Below are 17,588 nucleotides of genomic sequence, written 5' to 3'. Positions count from 1 at the left end.
TTGTATTCCCTCCTATGTGGCTATTTATTTATTTATTTATTTATTTATTTATTTATTCATTCGATTTCTGTATGGTTGATGCAAGGCATCATCTTCTGAAAACATTGACATTTTTATTCAGTAGGGAGGATGATTATACCTAAAGTAAAGTGTGCCATCAAGTCGATTTTGACTCCTGGTGCCCACAGAGCCTTGTGGTTTTCTTTCGTGGAATACAGGAGAGGTTTACCATTGTCTCCTTCCGTGCAGTATGAGATGATGCCTTTCAGCATCTTCCTATATCGCTGCTGCCCAATATAGTACCAGCGGGGATTCAAACTGTCAACCTTCTGCGTGTTAGTCAAGCATTTCCCCGCTGTGCCACTTAAGGTGGCTGATTATACCTACACATATATATATATTATTTACATGCATAGTTTACATTACACGCAGGGGGATGACACAGAAATGTCATCTTACTGTATGTATTTATTGTTGCTGCCTCCCACAGCAACAACAGAGCTTGATCATCCCAGCGGCAGTTGCTCACAGATGACATCAGATGTGGGCACCATGGGATCACCAGTCTGAATAGGAAGTGGCAAAGGACATACAGTTACAGGGCAATCCTTGCAGAAGAGCTAGAGCCAAGCACAAGAAGGAGATTTAGGCAGAGACTAAGCAGGGAAAGAGATGAGCAGGAACAAGGAGAGGGAGAGAGGAGACAGAGAGGAATGAAGGAAGACAGAGAGGAGACAGAGGGAAGGCAGGAAGGAAGGCCATTCTAGGTCTGACTTCTAGGTATCCAAGATCATGCAGTGTGCACGGTGTTCCGAAGCTTTCTGTGACAGAGCAAGAGGTCCCTATCAGGCAGACTGACTGGTTTCAGAGCTGGGAAAATTGGTGGCTGAAGCAGCTGGCACCTTTAAGGGGCTCTCAGGCAATCCAGAACACTCCAAGTTCCGTGGAGGAGTATAGATTGACTGGGAGCAAGCTACTACTCTGGGTCTGCTGGACTCATGAAGCAAATATGAGGGAAACAAAGGACTCTGAGTTATCTGAAAAGGCGTTGGGGTGGGATCCAGTTCCTTTTCCTTTATCCCCTTTAGGAATTGGCTTTGGTGGGGTTTGAAACCATAGGTACCTTATGATAGCCAGGAAAATAGTCCCGATTTTCTTGTCTCTTGGAGGAGATGGGCTTTGAAGTGCCCATGACACATGGCAAAAGCAGATAAGATTGTGCTCCAAGAGGTCACAGGAGCAATGTCTTCAATAAGAGTATCACAAAAGAATAAGAGTTCTCAGCTAGGCCTGCCAAGATTCTCTCCTGAGCACTCGTCATCCCAACATGCTACGTGAATTCACTGAATGGTTGAACTTTTCAGACACATCCTTTGGCATGAATAACTACAGATGCCCTTCATCAGGTCCCTTCTAATTTCAACCGGCCCTGGGAGCTAGAGTTACCAAATTAAAGCTGCTGTTTCAGCTATTCACTTTGCAGCTGTTCCTGATGCAAAGAACATTTAAATTGACTTTCGCTTTGGATTCATCTCAGGCCTTTACCCTTTTCTTTTTTTACTTGCCTGCAATATAATTGCAAGGGGTGGGCTGGGGGAAGACAAATATTTAATTTCTTAACTTATATTGAATTAATTAAGCTTCTGAATAAGTTTGCCTGTGAAATGGACATTTATTCAGGCAAGACTCCTTATCACATAATCTTTTAAATTGCTCCAGTTTACAAAGAAGATGTTCCTGGCTACTTGGCTCACATCCATGAATGTTAATCATCTGACTGTCTTTCTCAGTGAATGCTTTTGAAAATCTCAAATAGGATTCAGAATAAAACATCTAAGCATATGTGGAAACTCCTTTTTCATTCTTGAAATAGAGCCAAATTGGCCAAGTGGCACGAAAGAAGCATGAAAACTCTGAACAAGCCCTTCGGTTTGACGTTGCTTGAAAAATAAGACTCCTGAGTTAGAACATTGGCATGGAAAACTAGTTACTTTGAAGTGGCAGTTGGAATCCCCTCTGGTGCCATCATTGAACTATTTAAAATACTAGAAGTGCTCGCAATGGGGAATCTGGTGTGTGTATTATAAGCTAGTTGTTGCTTAACTGTTCTTTAGGCTAGGAAGTACAGTCAGTGAATTGGCAGATAGATAATTTGGATACCTTCCTTCTTAAGTAACTGTATATTTGCTTTTGCTCTTTATCCCATCATTGTGCTTAATGTATACAGTTTAAATAGTTCCCTTTGTAACGGATCTGATATGCCATGCCATTAAGCTGCTGAATCTTGTTGGTTTTGTCTTCCTTGTCTCTGGTATCTTGGCTTTCTACATTCTTATGGTACACAGGCCTGCCTCATCTCTTTTTTACAGTAACATTTTCTTGCTTTATTGTCTGCATTTCTGAGACATCTTTGATACGTTTGGATCAGAAAATGGCTGAAGAATGCTGCATACAAGAATGTAAACTGGGCTGGTTCCAGAGAGTGGCAAACGTCCGCAGTGTTAAGCAGGGACACTGGCAGCAGGCCTTGGGCACTTTACTTCCTGCAGCTTTTAAATCCAAAGTTGTGTGCACTCTCCTCTGTATTGTGCCCTTGCTCTAGAGCAGGTTTGCACAACTTTGGCCCTCCTGTAGAAGTTGGACGACATCATCCCTGACTACTGGCCCCTGTGACTGGGGATGATCGGAGTTGTAGTTCAACAACAGCTGAAGGGTTGAAGTTATGCAGCCTTGCCCTAGTGGAATTAATAATAGCTTATCTATTTGTTAAGGTGACCTAGTAATGCGTGGATCCCTTCTTAGAGCTGTTTTGAATTTTGATGTGTTCCCAGTTAGTGTTACAAAGACTCTGTAGGAGCCAAAGTGAAACAGTTTAAGAGCCCAAATACGGCATTTACTCAGAAGTAGCTTCTTTCTTCTTTGGCATAAGCCCTTGCAAACTTAGTTAACTCTTATTTTGGATTGTCCACTAGTCTGATGTATATTTTAATTTGTGAGTTGCTTACCATACACATATCATACAAATTTTAGGATACATGGAAACTGGAGATCCTGGGAATGACAGATGTGGGTGGGGGGACCCATATTTTGCAAAACAGAAAATATGTTGTTCGCTGGAATTGAGGAGGGAGCATAATAACTGGCCAAAAAAGACCCTCATGGTCTGATATTCAGATGCCTATCACAACAATGTGGGATTTTGCTACCGGGCAGTGATTTCCACTGTGCTAGTGATATGTGTGAATAGTGCTTCAGTAGGTTACAGTGCAATCCTATGCATGGCCACTCAGAAATGTCCCAGTGAGTTCAGTGGGGCTACGTTCCAGGTAAATGCATGGGATTACATCCTAAAATATTATCTAAAAGTGTGGTGGAACACCAAAGCCGCTGTGGTGGGGGGAGGCTACCTTTGAAAACATGGGCCACCTATGCCAGCCCTATAACATCCCTATACCACTTTAAAATTCTTTACAATCTTAGCCTAATTAATATAGATCGACTTTAGTGGAGTTACTTCCATTGACGTTAAGCATGTTCATCATACCTATTTATTTTTTCCTGGTTAAGAGGAGGAAAACTATCCCCAGAGGCATGGGGACATTTCTAGTACTTTTATTACCTCAATATCTCTGTCTCTTGGGTGGAGCAATTTCTCTAACTATAGTTGGGTCCAGCTTTTAAAAACAGGTCTTGATTTCTTGCAGTTTGGGGAAGAATTCCTACATGGAAGCCCCCCCTCCCCCCAAAATGCTTATTATTAAATTTGTTTGTTTGCTCTGTAAACTGGATGAATGGGCAACAAAATGGCACAGTACGCTTAATGTCAGTAAGCGTAGAGCAATGCATGTTGGAGCAAAAAGTCCTTTAATATATGTAGTGTGAGGGGTTGAAGTGGCAGTGATTAACCAGAAAACAGTTTTGAGGTAGATAGCTCAGTGAAACAATCAACTAAGGGTGCTGTGGTGGTAAAAAAGCAAAATCCATGCTTGGAACTTTTAGGAAAGGGATTTGAAAATAAAATGACTAGTGTCCAGAGGCAGCCCTTTCATGAGGCAAGCTGAGCTGGTTGCCTGAGGCAACAGATTATTGTGGAGACAACGGGCAAGAAGATTCCCCCTGCTGCCGCCATTGAAGCAGCTCTTTGGGACCAGTGTATCCCTGCACACTTGCGTGGGGAGAAGAGAGGTTTCCTTCTCCTCCTCACACCCCTTGCAAAGCTTACAAGAAGCAAAAGAAGAAGTTGCTGGCAACTTTCCTTCTTCCTCGCCCCCACACAACTTTCAATTTCCTAAGGGTTGGTTTTGAAAGAGGGATGGCTCCCACCAGTGTGGGACAATGCAGCATTTGGTACTTCATCTCAGGCACCACAATATTTTGACCTACCTTACTAGTACCATAATATAAAAATGTGGGGCAGCTGTGTTTGGAAAGTTATACAATCCTGGACATGCTTTCCAACACTTTCTGGAAGGATTTTCTCAGATGATTGTTTAAGTGAACGTTATTTGGACTCTGTACTTTGGACCTTTTCAGATATCAACTTGTGGAATTCTCTGCCACAAGATGTGGTGACAGCCAACAACCTGGATGGCTTTAAGAGGGGTTTAGATAACTTCATGGAGGAGAGGTCTATCAACGGCTACTAGTTGATGCCTCTGAGTACCAGTTGCAGGGGAGTAACAGCAGGAGAGAGGGCATGCCTTCAACTCCTGCCTGTAGGCTTCCAGTGGCATCTGGTGGGCCACTGTGTGAAACAGGATTTTGGACTAGATGGGCCTTGGGCCTGGAGCAGGACTGTTCTTATATTCTTATGATGAGATGGACTTCTAGCTTCTTCCAGCAGGATTTCTCTTACATTTGTGCATTTATTCTTGTGACATAGGTGTACCTCATAATTTAGGAATTCCCACACTCTGTGTTGGGGAGCAGTAGCGAATCACAAAATAATTGCTAGTGCCAAGAAAAATGAAGTAATTAAGTGTAACGGAAAGTTCTTGTGGGCCAGAGTACCGACCTGCAAAGGAGGTGGTTTGTTATGTCTCTGCATGATGTACTGGTCTGGCCTTACCTGCTTTCAATCAACCTCTGCTTGGTTTAGGAGATATTTGGATGTGACTGAATTATTCACAGTGCAGACTGGTAGTAGAATTTTCTGCCTGCAAAAGAGGCACAGTCAGAATTAACATATAAACTCAGTGGGTTGGCTCGTCTGAGACTGAGTACTTCTTACTCTTATTTAAATAATTGTTTCAGGTGTAAGGCTTGATGCATACATGTAATAGAATGAAATGGTGCAGTTTGTATGTAATAAAATGGACTTTACCACTTCATATTGCTGGTGCAATATTTTAATATTCCATTTCATAAAAACACTCCCTGCAAGTAGCAATCTAGCCAGCAAGAAGTGAGCCAGTCTACAACATTCCTCCCTGATTTCCTAAGCTTCTACTTGCAGGGAGTTGTTTATTCAAAGAAGTTTTCAAAAATGACATCTGCCACCTGTAGCCTAAAGTTATGCAGTCTGCCCTACCATCTCAGGAAGCTGCCATCCCATTCTCCTGTGTGTGTAAATGAGGGCCAGTGTCAACTGCAGTCAAGTGGATAGGGCAGATTGATTCAAAGCATGAATTGCTAAGGATCAGGTGGCAACTGAGTGACTTTATCCATAATATTGCTGAGTGGCAGACTAATTGTTTAGTCTTAGGAGTAAACCGCTCTGTAGCTAAAACATTTTTCTCTCTGTAGCTAAAATATTTTTTTTTATAAGACAAATCAAAGACAGATGGCTTGCCTGTCAGCACTCACTAGTGGCAGACTTTCATGGCCCTAAGTGAAGTACTTCAGCGAAACAAAAAGCTGCCCAAAAATCCCTGTTAGGTGGTTTGCAGACTTCAAGCACTATCAATCAGCAGTTTGCAGGTGCCCTCTATTACTCCATCAATCAATTTCTGCTGCTAGATTGCCCTCTAATATCACAATTGTTTTAAAATAAGATAAAACAAACCCAATTGAACAACCAGGTAAGGCCAATCATGCAGCTAGAATTATAAACTTTTGATAACATCGACCATGGTATCCTGGGTTGCCTGAGGGAGGTGGGATTAGGTGGCACTGTTCTACAGTGGTTCCATTCCTACCTCTCAGGTAGATTCCAGATGGTGTCACTTGGAGACTTATGACATGCAAATTGATTTCTCCATATCAATTTCATCAGGAAACGGCATAACTTCCATAACCATGTTATGGGCTTATTGGAAGAAGAGCTGGATAAAAATGTGAAAATAAATGAAATGAAATAAATGCCTGCCTGGAGGTGGTAATGGGCTGGATGAAGACTGGTGTGTGTGTGTGTGTGTGTGTGAAGATCTGAGCGATGGTTTAGATCTGCCTGTTCTCAATGGACTTACATCCCCACTGAAAAATCAGGTATGTAGCTTGGGAATGCTCCTGGATCCCAAACTCTCTCTGGTTTCTCAGGTTGAGGCAGTGGCCATGAGCTCTTTTTATCAGTTTTTATCTTGTTATACATCAACTACACCCATTTCTGGAGGTAAAAGACCTTAAAACTGTAGTACATATGTACTACATATGTACTGTAGTACATATACCGCCTGATATGTATATATCAGGCGGTATATAAATATCGTTCATAAATGAATGAATGAATGAATGAATGAATAGTGAGGACCATTCTTGGCTGGGCAGTCATTTTGTGTAGATTACACTTACATGAAAGTTCAAGAAATTAAATATACTAGCTGAGCTGGCACAGAGCATCTGCATGCTAATTTTCCAGCTGATCCACCCCCCCTTCTCCTCCCCCCCACCTTAAGCTGCCCCCTGCCATCAGGGATGGTGGGGGAGGTGTCATACTCCTTCCATGAGCCCTCTTGCCTTTGGTGCTCTCTGCATACACATGCAGAAAGTCCTGAAATGGGACGAAAATGGCCCAACCTGTCATTTAGGTGGCAGGAGGATTCACGGAAGGAGCTTTCGCCTTCTCTGCCACCATTCCTGCCTTGTCAATCAGGACATTGCCAAGGTAGCAGCGATGCTCCAAGGGGCCGGAGGAGGAATAGGCAGCACCCAACCAGCCCAGTGCCAGCAGCACCCACAGCATGGCCAGCCCCCACAGTGAAGAGGGCTTCACTGTGGGGGCTGGCCATGCTGTGGGTGCTGCTGGCACTGGGCTGGTTGGGTGCAGCCTCTTCCTTCTCCGGCCCCTTGGAGCATCGCTGCTACCTTGGCAATGTCCTGATTGGTTAAGGATAGCAGGGTGAGGATGGGGCCACGTACGTTCTTAGCCTTTTATATACAAATGTAATCAATTTTTTTTAGTTAATGTGCTTGCAAAAACGAAGTAAAAGGACAGTTTGAAATTTGTAGGATTTCAACTTCAAACATTATTCATTGTATTGAATAATGACCATATATGACAAATGTGAATCATATCATTATTTATTATTTTTATTTATTTATTTATTTATTTATTTATTTATTTATTTATTTATAACTATGTAAACTGCTTTGAGAACATTTGTGGTATATACATATTCATCATATTAGTCATAGTAAATTTGAATCTAAGAAAAATCTGGAGAGGTCTGGTTATGGTTGCCACTGGCTCATTTGGTGGCGACTGGGACTGGGCCTTCTCTGACTGCCCCGGGACATTGGAATATGCTACCTGTTAAAATAAGAATATCTCAATCTCTGTTTGCTTTTAGGATGAACCTCAAGACTCGCCTGTTTTCTCAGGCTTTTAACTGAAATTAATTTTAATGATTGTTTTTATCTCATGGGATTGTTTTAATTTTTATTCTGTGAACTTGTTTTAACAGTTCTTACTCTGTATTATATTTGTTGTGTTTTAAATTGTGTACACCACCTGGAAATGCACATATCAGGCAGTATATAAATATGATAGATAAATAAATAGACACTGTTCTGTTACGATAAATTAGGCTTAAATTAATCATGTAACTACATCACATACCAGTGGTATTTAATCAAATCTAATTTTTGCTGGATTGTGGCCATTTGTTATTCTGACTCAATCTGGATTCTTTATTCATTTATTTTTTAAATGTATGAGTCATGTTTTCTGCCACGATGGCACCCAAAGGAGGATGTACAGCACTAATAACAATAAAATCCATAAACCTATTATAAAAATGTAATAAAATTCAATAAGAATACAAACCAATGCGAAAACACACACTAAGCAACAGTCCCCAAAAGTCATAACCACTAATAAATTGGGCATTTATTACAACCACTAACTCGGTTTAAAACCAGCACTGTAGTCTTGGATCACTTATCCTTTTTTTTTTTTTTAAACTTTCTTTAAACAGTCAGGAAGGGGAGGGAGTGTTAGAGCAAAAACATGGGTGGACTGTTTGCAATTCTTAATATCTTTGTTGTGCAATCCAAATATCTGCTCAACTGTTCTTGTCATCTTACCAATGATAATTATATTCTAGATGTAGATCAAGCATAACTTTATCTGCAGCTATCTGTCATAGGCTTCATGCTGAATCCTGTTTATTTGCCATCTGCTTCACTTCTCCAAGCATTGCCTCCTGTAGCCAATTCTTGTTATTGACTCAGTCTTTTTGGAATGGTATTAAAATGTTTACAGAGCTGATTTCACTGGAAATGGAATGGTTTTATCATGGAATAGGAAATGTATTGGTTGCAACAAGACCTTGTATGTCTTAAGCATTTGATAATATTCTAGATGCTTTTATTATCCTTGAGTAATCTCTTACCTCTCTTGTTCTGATTTGCAGACAGTGAAATTATTCCTCCTGATTGCCTCCGTCCAAGATCCTTCACAGCCATCCGCCGTCCTTCACTGCGCAGAGACACTGAGGACACCCGGCTGTCTGTGAGCCTATGTGACCTCAACCTCCAGGAGGAGAACTTCCATGTCATGGCTGCCATGTGTCCTATCCCTCAGAACTCCCTCAACTCTCAACATTCCCATCTCCTCCCATCCCAGCTTGAAAGCGACCTCCGTTTCCATCAGCTAAGGGGAGCCCATATTAAAATTCTGGATGACCAGACTGTGGCCCGTCTGGAACATGCTCGGGAAGAGAGAACTTTGGTTTTCACCAGCAGACCACTTAGAATCAATGAAACTATATTTGTGAAAATTAATAAATCCAACACTTCACGTACTGGGACTCTCTCTTATGGGGTAACCACTTGTGATCCTAGCACCCTGAGGCCCAGTGACCTTCCTTATAATCCAGAGTCTTTAGTTGATAGAAAAGAGTTCTGGGCAGTTTGTAGAGTTTTGGTACCTCTCCAGAGTGGAGACATTTTGGGATTCATGGTGAATTCAGAAGGTGAACTGCATTTGAGCCACAATGGAGCAAGCACTGGCATGCAGGTCTGCGTGGACTGTTCCCAGCCACTGTGGATGTTCTTTGGTTTACATGGAGCAGTGATGCAAATCCGTGTCCTGGGTATGTTTCCTTCTATGTAACTTGCCACACACATTTTATTTAAATCAGTGGGTAGGAGTGAATGCGGGGGCGGGGAAGGGGCAAAGAAAGGACATAGTAATTGTTGAGGCCAGCTCTGTCTTGTATGCAGTGTATGTTGGAGGTGGGTGGATGCAAAAAATGGCTTTGAATGCTCAACAATGGCAATTCCAGCCAGGGCTTCTCATCATTGGTGATGCTGTATGAGTGGTGCTCTACGAACGTGGAAAGAGGTACGTAATTCATTGTATTTTATTTTTGCAGGGGGACACTTTTCCACCCTTTCTTTCTGCTGGCTGTGGAGTGAAAGGAAATATAGATGATCACTTGCTTCATTTGGGAACATACACACATTATTTACGCAAAATACATAAATTGTTTTATGTAGCACTGGAAGGTTACAAGTGTAATGTTGAGGTACAGTACGTGAACAAGACTTGGAAGCATTATTTTGTTTTGAGGAAGCAATATAACTTTCCCTTTTGTTACAAAGGAGTTCAGGCTTTTAAAAAGAATTCAGCTCTGCAGTTTAATATATAATTTTATATGTGGTATTGCTAATGGATTGTTACCAAGGTTTGTCTAATTGAATTGAATTCCAAAAAGCTGTTACTTGTTCTGATAAATCTAGTGCTCATTGTTTTATAGCTTCTGTCACACATAATGGCAGTAATTCTATTCCAAGAAAAAAAACAGACCAAGCTGCTGAGCTCTCATTTCAAGAATTGTGAATGACATGTTCAAACACTGAGGCAATTCTCACAATGAAGAGAAACCAGCTAAAGGAACCCAGCTTGGTTTCCACCCATTTTAGAACCACCGGGCTCGCGGGCAAGCCCAGTGGTTCAATGGCAGCTAGCCTGACTATGACCCCCTCCCTTCAAATGAACCACATTATACTGATCGTGTGCCGCCACGAAGCAGCTCCATGCCGCGGCGACACATGAGTAGACCCCTGACTGGTAGGCTACAACAAGCCTCCTGGCTTTGGGGGTCTCCCCAGGATTCTCCACATGCTCGATTCCCCACATATTTGCACTGAGCATCCTGGGATTTCTGGGGGCCAAGCAGCCGCCGATCCCCACCTCCCCTGCTGGCTCCGTGACTGAGCTGGTAGTCACGTGGGCAGCCGATCCGGCCACCTAGGGTTAGCCTGGGGATCGTCTGCATCTCCCCGCAGAACCTGGTAAGGCTCTACACATGGATCATGTGTAGAGCCTCAATGCATGCTCATGCACTTCTTTAGCCATTGTTCTTTCACCAGAATCTAGGGTATGAAGTGGCTATATGTGGAGCTATCGTTATAAGGTAGCAGTTTATTTATTCATTATTTATTTATTTAGCACATTTTTATACCGCCCTAACCCAAGGTCTCAGTTGTATAAGTTCAGATTTTTATTTTTTTTTTAAAAAACAAATTTGATTTTTAGAGCCTTCTGCTTTGGCACTTTACCTTGTATTCGTAGATTGTGCCCCTGCAAAACAAAAAACACAAAAAACCCACCTCTGAGTTTTCCAGTTAACATACAGAACCCTCAGTTGAGCAGACTTCCCTGTTCCTTCAATGGAGAAGGCTTATTGCCCCATATGAGCAATGGGGTGCATGTGTAAAGCTCTCCTTTCCATTGAATATGGTAGCCTTTGTATATACAAACATTTTATATGTGCATAGGAGTTCCCTGGACTTCAAGAAGATCAAAGAGGCTCAACATTATTATAAACATTTTATCTGAAGATACTTGAAGCTATTGAAGAAAAGTTACTAGGCTAGGTGTAGCAATGTGATCCCAGATGGCATTTTGTGTTCTCAAGCAAGCTCTAAACAGTATAGTTTGTTTAGCAGTATAGTCTGGTAAATGTAGAGTCAACTTGAATGAGATAATAGATATGTTCCATTTTGGTAATAGAGTAGTGTGAGATCTTATTAATAGGGCAGAAATGCTTGAGAACATGTCATCCAATCATTTCAGGAGCAACATCTTACACTTCGTCTGATGAAGTGAGCTCTAGTTCACAAAAACATGTGCTATCATATATGTGTTAGTCTTTAAGGTGCCATGAAGGCTTTTGCCATTTTTGCAGCAATAGGATAACAGAGATCAGTTGACCTCTAGGGGTTTGAGTGGGAGTAGGGATGTTACTTGGAAAAACCGAGTAGATGGTTGATTTCTGGTGTAGTTTAGTGAATCTTTTGCAAAATCCAGTTTGAAACTGTGGCATGGGTAATGTTTTAACCATTTGCCCCTGTGCCATTCTCCTGCCAAAAATGGCACCTGAAGTTGCATTTTGCCTGCAATGGCACACTTAGGGACAAACAGCAACTTGGGGTCATTCAGGGGCAAAGGACGAAAAAAACACCCCAGCCATGCTGTGGTCCTGATCTGTACCTGTAAGCCCACCCCATCCCTACCTGGATGACTGCTATTTTAAAGGGAGGAAACTACAAGCAATACTATGGCATGTTTCATACCTTGTCTAGTTTGGCCTACCACTAGACCCAATCCAACATCAGCAGAACAGTACCCAGAATTCCTTCCATAATAATGAATGGGGAGATAGTCTTTCTGTAGGCAGATAGCTTTGCTGCAGGACATTACAAAAATGTGTATTTAGCTTAAAAATACAAAAGATCAAAGGATCTTTGTGACACTGGAGAAGTAGAGCATATACAGTAGCTGTCAAAGAATTACACTTTTAAACGTCGGCAATAAAAGGGTTTATAAAATGGTGGGACTTTGCTGAAGGAAGAGGGAGTAGTGCTAATGTCAGTTGAAAAAGCCAGACTACATTAAGATTCCAGCTTATGTGCTGTATGGCACATACATAGAATGCCCTCTTTCTTGGATACAGCTGTAGGATCTCTATAATAATGGGGCCTTGTGCTATAGATTAATCACTGGAAGGTGACATTCACAGCTGTGTCCATCACCTGGCAGTTCTTCACACAGCAGGCTTTACCGCGAGTTTTCTGCCAGGCTTTACTGCAAACTCGAAGTTGTCTCAAAAAGACGATTCAAAAAGTGGATTTTTTTACCCCAGATAAATTGGGCTGCATCCTAATGTGCGGTTAAAAAGTCGAATTGTGTGTGCTCCCCGATAATTCGCAGCCCTGTGTGAAAAACTCCCTGGACAACCTTGGTCCTCTTCAAAATTCAGCCTTCCTTACGCTTGCAGCAATTGTGCTTGGAATGCCACCTGTCATGGGGAAAACACCATTAATCAGCAGTTTAAAAGGAAACCACCACAAGAGAAGCTTGGCGAATGTAAATCATGATTGCACATAAATGCTTCTAATGGATCTTTTCCTTTTAACTAGCATTTGCTCTGGGGTGCCCCCGAGTTATATGAGCTGTGTTTTTAATTTTGTGTTGTGGAAAGTGGACTCATAAAAGAGACAGAAATTTAGCAGGCCAATATTCTGAGGCACTTCCCTGCCTAAAGTGTTCAGCAAACTGCAGGGCAGACATCACTTTAGTGCTTCAGCAGAAATCTGTTTGGAAGCAGCTTCTTTTGGGTTTCTGGTGTATGTTTACATAAAAATGTGTAAATGCCTTCACTGCATCTTGGAAAGGCATTAGCTGTGTTAAATGCTATGTGAGCCCTTCCATCAGACTTAAGTTCATTTCCCCCATACATTAGTAATGTTAATTTGTAAGTAGTCCCCAAGGAGATTGAATCCTCAGTTGCTAAAGGGCTGTGCACTGACATTATCTGTTTTAGCATAATTTAAAAATGAAATTAGTGCAAATTGTAATCTGCCATACTATAGTTTCTGTGATGTTGGAAAGCCTCCTTTTAAGAGAACCAATCACTAAAGAGCTTTAGAGGTTGTCTGCTCAGCATTTGTTTTTCCTTCTTAATATGTTTTCACAAATCATGCTAAGAAGGTCTTTTAGTTTGGAATGTCACTTGTGAATATTGTTAATGCAGGAAAAGAAGCAAAATGAAAGCTGTCTTTTAAAAATACAAAACTTTTGTCTAGAGTTTTTATATTAAAAACATTAATATAACCATTGTTCACAACAGTTTTAATCCTTGGTGTTGCAACAGCTAAAGAGAAAGGACCAACTGAAGGTTCAGACTGGCAGATTTTATGATTTAAGGTTACCTGCTCCAGACATTTTAGAGGTGAAATTATTCTCAATTATTTTCTTCTTTGGTTCCGGGCCTTATTATGTTGGTATCTAGTTGTTCCTTCCCCCCTAGGCAACTGCTATGCAGAGAGAATGGCCCCAATCCAGCTGTAGTTGTGGGCAACTAGTTGTGTGTGGCCTTGGAGAAGGATGCATATCTCCAGTGTACATGAAAAAATGCATCTGACCAATTCAGTGGTGCTTGAATGAGTATCACAAAACAGATAGGGATGTGGATTCAGATTTGCATCTTGATCAGCATCAGTTACTTGTGTGGAAGGCTGTTTCCATGTATGGCTCTCCCTTCATTATTCTCATGCAACTTGGTACAGGGAGGGCGCCATCGACAGAGGCTGCTGCGTGTGCGTGAAACCCCCACATCCAGCTTTCTGCCTTCTCTTGTGTTTGATTTGGGAACCCATACAAGAAGAATTTGTGGAGCCTCCCAGTTGGGGAGGGGAAAGAAATCCAAGTGCCCCTTCCAGTTACTTATCTGTTTGGCAGTAGGGAGAGGAAAATCCACACAGGCATGACTCCTGAATCAGGATGATTGAGTTTGACAAACAAAAGTGATGCAATGTAACAGCCAAGGGTTTCTCACATTGCACATAAACTTTATGGTCTCCACCTCTGAGAGTGTGGAAATGAATAGTCTTCATCAGCAGAATAATAAAACAGCTCTGGATAAAATGGTTTGTTAGTAATAAGTGATGTATATTAGCTTTCTTATGTTATCACACGTTTGCCTGTCTGTGCCAAGTAACATAGATACAGGCAGCCCTGGTCTAGAGAGAGTAGTAGATGGAAGCTAGTTAAATGCAGGGTCATTAGAGTAGCACCATGAGTATTGATGAGTAAGTATGGGTAAGCTTATGGACATGTTATTTTCAGAAAAAGGGCACAGGAGGAGAGGATATATATTAACATTCAGGACATACCTAGGCACGGGAAGCTGTGGAGAAGGTGGTGATGAGGAAAGAAGATTAAACTATCTCACCCATGCTGACAGCACTTTCTGTTCATGTGGTCCTAATGGAGACAGTGATTATCATCCTCCTTATTGCTTGGCACCATGTTTTCTTGAATATTTCCTACTTAGAAGACTCCAGCATAAGGACACAAGTATCCCCTGCTAACTGAGCAAAGAGGCAGCTTTTAAAAATGGTGATTCTCTTTATTTAGCAGGGGGAGAGCAACTGGCCCTATCCATCCCCAGCACAGCATCCCTCCAGTGGCTGTTGTTGATGTCTATCTAATGTTTCTTTTTTAGACTGTGAGCCCTTTGTGGACAGGAAGCCCCCCACCCTCCCCCTCTCTCAACAAACCGCTTTGGGGGCTTTTGTTGAAAAGTGGCATATAAATATTTGTTGTATTGTCATTGCTTATTACTCCTGCCCTCACTCAGATTTGACTTCATGATGTCATGTAGTAGCCATGGCTTTCATGTCTCCCCTTCACACTTTCCTCATTCACAGCAGCAAAAGCTGGGCTGCAGACCTTAGTCTGTGGGGAGACGGTAAGCTTTTTGGTGTGAGATGTTATATAGGTTCTCATACAAAAAAGAAGGAATCTCTGCTGTATCCCTGCTGATGGAGCCGCATTTAGGCCAAACATATGAGAGGAAGGCTTTTGTTTTGTACACATGACTGCTGTTTAATGTCTCTCTCTTTGTTGTGTGTACATTTACTGTGATGAGGTCTGTTCCCTTGCTAGGGTGTTTACAATATACAATGCAATTCACTTCCTCGGAATAGATTGGGGTGGGTGTGAAAAGGTGGGGTTGGCAGCCTCCAGAACATTCAGATAGCTGTCACTGGGGCAAACAGTTTACACAGGGCGATATACAGGATTGTAGCAGACCACCCCATAGTTCTGATGATGCGAATTGGCAGGGGGAGGGGAGAGGGACCCTGAAGTGAATGAGAGCAGCTCAAAATTGGCTGGAAGCAATAAGGCAGATGAACAGGGCGAGGGAGGAGGGATCTGCAGCATCACAGATTGCTCTGATCTGACCATACTGGCTTTTCCAACCCGTCCCACTCTATCAAGATTTGACAGAGAGCAGAATGAAATATTTCCTCCATGCCAAAACACTGGGGTGGGTTATAGAAGCTGGAATGGTTTCTGAAGTTCATTCTGGGCCCCACAATGTGGCCCAGCTTGTGGATGGGCTTCCTTGCACATGCTTGAAATGCAGCAAAGTGTTGGTTAAAAAACCAAAACCACTTTTCTATCACGGTATTGGAGGACCATCAGACATGAAAAATATTTGAGCACAGCCTGGAGTCTCCCTGAACTGTGTTGCACTCCCACTGCACCTGGGAGATAGCTTCAGCTGTGGAAATGGGTAGGTGACGACATTGCCTCCATCTGCATCAGACATCATGGGGCATGCAGAGCATCTCAGGGATGACGTACTAGGATATTGCCCCACATTCCTGTGGCCTCAAAAGTGGGAAGGTAGCGGTGCTAGACCTCCAACTAACGTGCCTCCCAAGGCCTCCTGTGTGGGGAGGGGAAGGTGAAAACTGCCCTCCCCACCCTGCAGCCCTCCATTTATTTCTGAAATGGTACTAGGGCCTGCCGTTCTAGAAATGCTTTAACCCTAGTCAGTACCAACGTTCTGGAAGCCAGCTGGAGTAGAACTTTGGTGACATCTCTTATTTCTGATAACTGGAGCAAGGCTTACAAGAAATTCCACGAAGATACATCTTTCTGTAGCATATTGGGTCAAAGGGAACCAACAAGTCCAACTAATATATGCCAATAGTTCTTGGATTAGATTTTCAAATGCTAGAATCACATGCTTTTGTGGGAGGGAAAAATGTTAATAATATATGTCATGTCTATGCAATTTAAGACTGAATTATGACAATATTATGATTTCTTTTCAGTTGTATACATTTTGAATACTGTTCAGCTCTTGAAAAAGAAGTCAGAATTGAGAAAAGGAACATCAGGGAATGAGTGTTTATCTGAAACTTTGGCTTGTATCTAAAGAACTGTGAGCACAAGGAAGCTTGCAGAATGCAATTTCCTTGACCCTCAGCCCCACAGCAGCCCCTGAAAAGCTTCTCCTGAGGGGCAGGGGACCCTCTAGAAAAATGTGTGATGAGGCATGGCGGGGGTGGCTTCAGGGGAAGAGTAATTTTTTGAAATATGGTGGAGATTCATCAAAGGTTCTTCCACCTGATTTTCAGAGATTTCCTGATTTCCCCTCCCCTTTCACTGTACACAGTTTATCTGCATACCACTGAGCTAGGGTCTTCCCCAGCCGTCGTCATCATTGGCCACAGGAAATGTGAATCTCTAATTTAAAATAACTCGTCTTCCCTGCTTATTGATGAGATTAAAAAGTCATCCATCAAACCATAATGGGAAGTTGCATGGTTCAGAGCAATTTCCTTTCTGTTCTGTTTGCCCCCCCCCCATTGGGGCAATGCAATATTCATGGAAATGGTATTATCTAGCATAGATCAACACTTGCCTTCAAATGAAAACAAAGTCTGCCTGTGAACTTGGTTGGGAATACAGCCCTGCTCATTTTTTGAGCCACGGCCTATTGTTTCCCCCTTCCTCTCCACCAATTATTGAACTGATGGTTATCAGTTAATACACAAACTACAAAAGCTGAATGGTACTGACTGCCAGAATAAAATAGCCCAGGACTGCCATGATTAGTCAAAAATGTGACGTTGAGTAACAGTACATTAGTAACAGCTGCCTTTTCTCAGAACATTGTTCTCAAAGATCTTGGTATTTGGAGTGTTATGTGGAGGCATTACTCATTTTATTGCCCCCCCTCAAATAAATGTAAAATAAATGTTAAGAATCTATATGTTACTAACTAGCAAAAACTAAAAACTGAGCACTTACCATGAAGTCTAATATTGTTATACAGTTTATTTCAGAAGAAAATACTCCAAAAATGTAACTTGAATTGTTTACTCCAGATGCAGTGCTC

At 42.0% G+C, this 17,588-nt stretch overlaps 1 protein-coding gene across 11 annotated transcripts in view; it reads left to right on the top strand.

The window, feature by feature from the left end:
- The window catches only part of NEURL1 (neuralized E3 ubiquitin protein ligase 1), a 265,752-nt gene that overhangs the window by 193,688 nt on the left and 54,476 nt on the right, over nucleotides 1-17,588 (top strand). For all 11 annotated transcript variants that reach the window (XR_008320097.1, XM_053311883.1, XM_053311884.1 and 8 more), the window contains exon 4: nucleotides 8,793-9,473. Coding sequence is in view for 10 of the 11 variants with exons in the window: in XM_053311883.1 (XP_053167858.1) it covers nucleotides 8,793-9,473 (681 nt within the window). In the remaining variant the exon portion in view is untranslated. The remainder of the gene's footprint in view (nucleotides 1-8,792; nucleotides 9,474-17,588) is intronic.

Source organism: Hemicordylus capensis, chromosome 3, assembly GCF_027244095.1.
Source record: "Hemicordylus capensis ecotype Gifberg chromosome 3, rHemCap1.1.pri, whole genome shotgun sequence".
NCBI lineage: Eukaryota > Metazoa > Chordata > Lepidosauria > Squamata > Cordylidae > Hemicordylus > Hemicordylus capensis.
This window is presented reverse-complemented; position numbering and strand designations above follow the sequence as displayed.